This window comes from Calliphora vicina, chromosome 1 (genome assembly GCF_958450345.1).
Source record: "Calliphora vicina chromosome 1, idCalVici1.1, whole genome shotgun sequence".
In the NCBI taxonomy this organism is placed as follows: domain Eukaryota; kingdom Metazoa; phylum Arthropoda; class Insecta; order Diptera; family Calliphoridae; genus Calliphora; species Calliphora vicina.
Genome location: NC_088780.1, coordinates 145,606,548 through 145,611,770, shown reverse-complemented (window position 1 = coordinate 145,611,770; position 5,223 = coordinate 145,606,548). Strand labels below are relative to the sequence as shown.

General features: G+C 30.4%; 1 protein-coding gene across 1 annotated transcript; it reads right to left on the bottom strand.

Moving 5' to 3' along the window:
* Positions 1-247: 247 nt before the first annotated feature.
* Positions 248-2,771, bottom strand: LOC135958549 (protein C12orf4 homolog). Its single transcript, XM_065509455.1, has 5 exons — positions 2,532-2,771; positions 1,764-2,469; positions 1,557-1,698; positions 444-946; positions 248-389 (listed from the first exon to the last, which is right to left on the bottom strand). The coding sequence occupies exons 1-5, from the start codon at positions 2,716-2,718 to the stop codon at positions 269-271; spliced, it is 1,659 nt and encodes a 552-aa protein (XP_065365527.1). The 5' UTR covers positions 2,719-2,771; the 3' UTR covers positions 248-268.
* Between the last annotated feature and the right edge of the window lie 2,452 nt (positions 2,772-5,223).

Below are 5,223 nucleotides of genomic sequence, written 5' to 3'. Positions count from 1 at the left end.
CTCATAGATCGCTTATAAGAGGCCCTAGAGGAAAAAGCACAATAATCTGTGATCACTCATATTTCCCACCAAATATCGATTTTTATATGAAAAATCTAAAATCACTCATAGATCGCTTATAAGAGGTCCAAAAGCATATAGGACAATAATCTGTAATCACTTATAATCCACGACAATCCATTGGCGGTGGATATTTTAATTACTACAAATTTGATGAAATCACTTATCAATTAATACAAAAATCGCATATATTTTAGATAATAACATTTTATTTACTATTTTCTACCAAAATTTTAGGATTGGCCACACGAAAAACGTTTGGCACCATACTGGCCAAGGTATTGAATAAATCTTCAGATATATCGTGGGGCAATAAAAGTTGTAATGTACTGAAAAATAAAAATTATATTACAAAACATGGTAAAAAAAAAACTGAAACTTACCTTAATTCTGCACCACCCCAAGAGGCTGATTCAATCATAAAACCCTTGGCACATTTAAATACCAACTCTGCCCGGCGCATACACCATTGCACAGTCATATCTTCCGACATTTCATGTCTCAAGAGGGCCGGTATTGTTAGAGTCGTTACATCATGTCTACTGGCTGTCTTTAAAATATTACGCAATCCCAATATAACGGGATGCCGTGAATTGATTTCACTTGGACTGTTAATGGGCTCATCCGAGATCAAGTGGAATATAACGTGTGATTGTGAGAGATTGGAATGTTTCGTAATAAAAAAGTCGCCAGTTTTTAGTTTTGCACTGGTCTTAATCGGTGAATTACTAGCGCTGCTATGTATGGAATGAGTAATGGCTTCATCACCGCTGGCGTTACTAATGTCGGTACTAGCGGTACTTAAACTTTTAGTACTGGGTGTAGAGGAGTTGCTCATATTAAGCTGGCGTATTTGCTGTTCAATTTTTTCCAATTGATCGTCAATCTAAAAGAAAAACAAATTGGATTTTAATTCAGAAATACCATCATTCTAAATGATATGAGGTGGTCCATATCAAAACGCAATAATTCCATATTTTCAATTTTCTGGATAAACGAATAAATTTAATTAATGACAGTGGGATATATGTATGTACATATATTCAAAATGTTACATTTTGGTCTAAATCATTATATGTACATATGTATTTGGTATTGAATTACAGTAAAATTTTTGATCTTAGCTAAAGTTTATGTGTATAAATGGAATCAGACGAAATTTTTGATAGTTTCATTATCGTAAATAAGCTTCGAAAAGCTTTTTATATCAACAGTTTAGACATTAAATCAGACCAAATGGTTCAAAAAGATGATGATACCCGAAGAACAAATGAAATGACCTGGTCACCAAAAGAACTCTAATATATATGTATATTACAAAGCAGTATTACTGAACACAAATATAAAATTATATAGAAAATAGGTACTTTTAAAAACGAAGAAACAAAAACCGTGCACTATAGAATATTGTATATTTAAAAAAGATATTAATCGTAAAATAAATTTTAGAACACAGTAATTCAAAATTTACAATTAAAACAAAATATAAAATGTACCTGACTAAAATGAAATTCCGTTGACATGTTTGCATTTTTTATGATATCCTTGTTAGCTTGTGCTTGTATAGAGGGCGTTAAGACTACAACACCACACAAAGAACTCGAATATAAACCCAAAGCCATGTTTAAACCATTTAAACTATAGGAATAAAAATATTACAAAAATATAAAAATAAAATATAAATAGATTAATGTGCTCTTTACCTTTCATCAGCATGTAGAGGACTACACAAATCGTTGACGTTTGCACTCAAGATACGAATGTTATGCATGTGTTTCAGTTGAGAGCCCAAATGTATGGTAAAACTTTCTTCCATTGACGGCTGTTGCGATATAAACATAGATGAACGATTGCCGAGTGGTGTGGACACCGGCGATGATTGAAATAGTTCCGATACTTGACTAGTGATCCAATTACGATACTCATTTTTTTGGTGGCCACGTTTTGCTTCCAATTCTGATTCATACCGCTTGCGTACATAATTCTGTGTAGAATACTGTTGTGCTAATAAATTATTAATATCCTCTGAAGTGGTTGTTATATCCAATTGATTTATTTTCGACTCCATTTCTTCTTGTTGTGAGTTATTTAGAGTTTCCACTTCTTGGTCCATTTGTGTATTCATATTTGCTATTACCTTAGAATAGGTACGTTCCTTTTTCAATATATCCTCCAGCGACGAGGAATGAACCAAACGATGAAAACTTTGGGCAAATATCTCATCATCTGTGGGTCCTATGCGATCGGCAAATTGTATAAGTTCTTCTTTGTAGTGTCTCTCCGTATCTCGTATTATTTCTTCCATGTCAATCTCATTGTTACGTGCCTTTTCCAATAAGTTTTCAGCAAATTCGTCTTTAAATTTTTGATTTTCCAAATCGATAAATACTTGCAAAGCTGTTTTTATATCTTATAAATACAGTTAATATACTACTATTTGTAAAAAAAATATATGTTTAAACAAATCTTACTTATATTTTCATCTAAATAACGCATCATGGGATCCATTTGACTTAATATTTGAGTCACCAAATCTTCCAGACAATCATCTTCATGTGGAATGGTTATACCAAGAATTGCTTCTTGTTTTTTCCCTTCATGATCTTGATACGAGTAGGAAAATTGTTTTGTTGTTACAGCTTCCAAAGATTCAACCATTGTTATTTTTTAATTGTTATTTATTTTGATTTTAATTTGGGAACAGTCTTGTTGACGTTTATCACTATACACCCCTTAATTTTGTTTTAATTATAATTAACTGTCAGCTGTTTAACAGTTGTTGGTAGATTGTTCAGAGATGTAAACACAGGGTTCGGATTTCATTTCTAATTTTAACAGTTCTATTTATGACGTGATTTAAAAGTACTAATTCTTCTATTTTTACTGTTTTCAAAACATCGTATTTAATAAATTTTTAAAACTAAAAAAATAATACGAATTAAAAGAAAATTTAACTATGTACATATTTCTTTTTTACATATATCTTGAAATGAACGAATAAATACATCAATCTAAAAAGGGTATATTTTTTGAATAATCGACTTTTTGCTGGAAAAGGTCGAATAGTAAATAAAAGTCGAAAGTAGATTGTTCAAAAAAATATATTTAAATATAAATTTGGTACACTTCCGTTTTTTTTTCAAATATAATTTTCTGTATAATGTATGAATAATGCTGTTTCTACACAAAATTTTTCTATAAAAACTAAAAGTTTTAAGACCTTTCGTATATAATCAATCGCAGAAAGAGAAATGTGTTTGATAATAAACACGTCAAATTAGTAAATTAACAAAGTCTTGGCCATCATTAGCTATGACATTTTCCCATCTTTCTGGAAACATATGGATTTCGCGCCAAAAGATACTTCGGATACTCTGTTCCAAAGTGATGCGTATCCTATAGATCGTTCTGCATCGATCGAAACAAATTGTAGTCTGACAGGGCAAGAATGGCGCATTAATACGCCGAATCAATACTTGCGATGATTAGCATGTATTGATTCGGTGCAAAAATTATTTTCTTTTATTGTGTTCAAGCATAATTTCTGACATGCAAAATCGTCTTTTAAGGTCTCTCGGCTTAAATTCATATGGATGCTTTTTGGTGAATAATGCTGATCGCTAACGTTTCGCTGCTTGAGTAGCTCCCAATGCTTACAATTCTTGGTCTTCAAACTTTTTTTGGCTGGCCTGGGCGATTAAATATCGACTTTTTTGAACTATAGAATACTAATTTGAACGCACATAGAGAATCCAAAACCGTTCAACCGGTTTTTTCATTGTTGTAAATTCAACCATGCCGTTTTCTTTAACTTATCGTTATTTGACAAACCCGTTTTGTCGAAATATATTTTCTAAAGTTTATTTGAACATTATTTGTAAAAAACTTTAATAACATTTTTTAAAATACATATTGACTTATTTCATAGAAAATTGTAGCATTTGAGAATATTTCTTAAAAGATATAAAATAATAACGACTAAATTTTAATATTGTAAATTAGAAACCTAATTAATGGTGTTTATTTATTTTTTGTAGAATCGCTCTCACTTTATAATAAATTTAAGTAGCGTTCAGAAGCCAAATTATTTGTAGATTTGGGATTACTCCCCCTTAAAACACATTCAAGGGATGTGAGAATTATTTGGCTGATTCAGGCATCAACAATTTCGATTAAAACGTTTCTCTCAATATTATTAATTATACCATTACATGAATATGTATGTAATTCATTTTCATTATTTTACAATTACGGCTTAGGAACACCCCACCTTCGCATAGGAATCCGGAATTTTCGAACTCAACTCCTGAGTTCTATGGTCTACACCATGGTCGCCTTGGTGGTGGTGCCAGTTCTACAAAAACAACAATTGGTCCTATCAAATGTCAAAAAACAAAAATTAAAAATTAAACAAATATGTATTAAAACTTACTTTAGTGTATACAATTGAATAGTGATGGCTTTACTTATTTATGTAATAAATAAATATTTTGTTAATAAGATTAGAATATGTAGATATTTATATATAAAAACAAGCTTTGACATCTGTTAGAACCAAAAAGCGAAAAAAAAAAGTTATCAGCTGTTTGACTGATTCCACAACAGGCAAACTTTGACATAAACAAAAACAAATTGCAAGTGGTTTTGCTTGTAGAATGGTTTTTTAGGGGGTAAAAACGGGTAAATACGGTAACCTTATATCTTAAAAACTAATAAAGATACAAAAAAACTTAAAATTGCATGTTACTCCATTTAAAAAAAAAGCTGACAGGTGTTTCGTAAACATATAAACAAATTTTAAATCGCATTCTTTACTTATCAAAAAATAAAAAATATAAGTTTGGTACTTTTTGGAAATTCGAACCCTTAAGGGATAAAAATTATGTTTATTTTTGGTACTTTTTCATAAAATATGTTTTTCTATAATTTGACATAGACATACGAATATTTTATTACGAACTCCCATCACGATGCAGATTTTTATTTGAATAAAATTTTACCACCGCAATGGGGATAAAAAAGGTACCAAAAAGGGGATAAAATCGGGAAAATACATTTTATTTGAAATTATTAAGCCAATTTTGATAATTGTTTTAACATTGGCTCCTGGATTCATACAAAAATTAACTAACAGGATGTTATTTGGAACTCGAGTGAATAGGT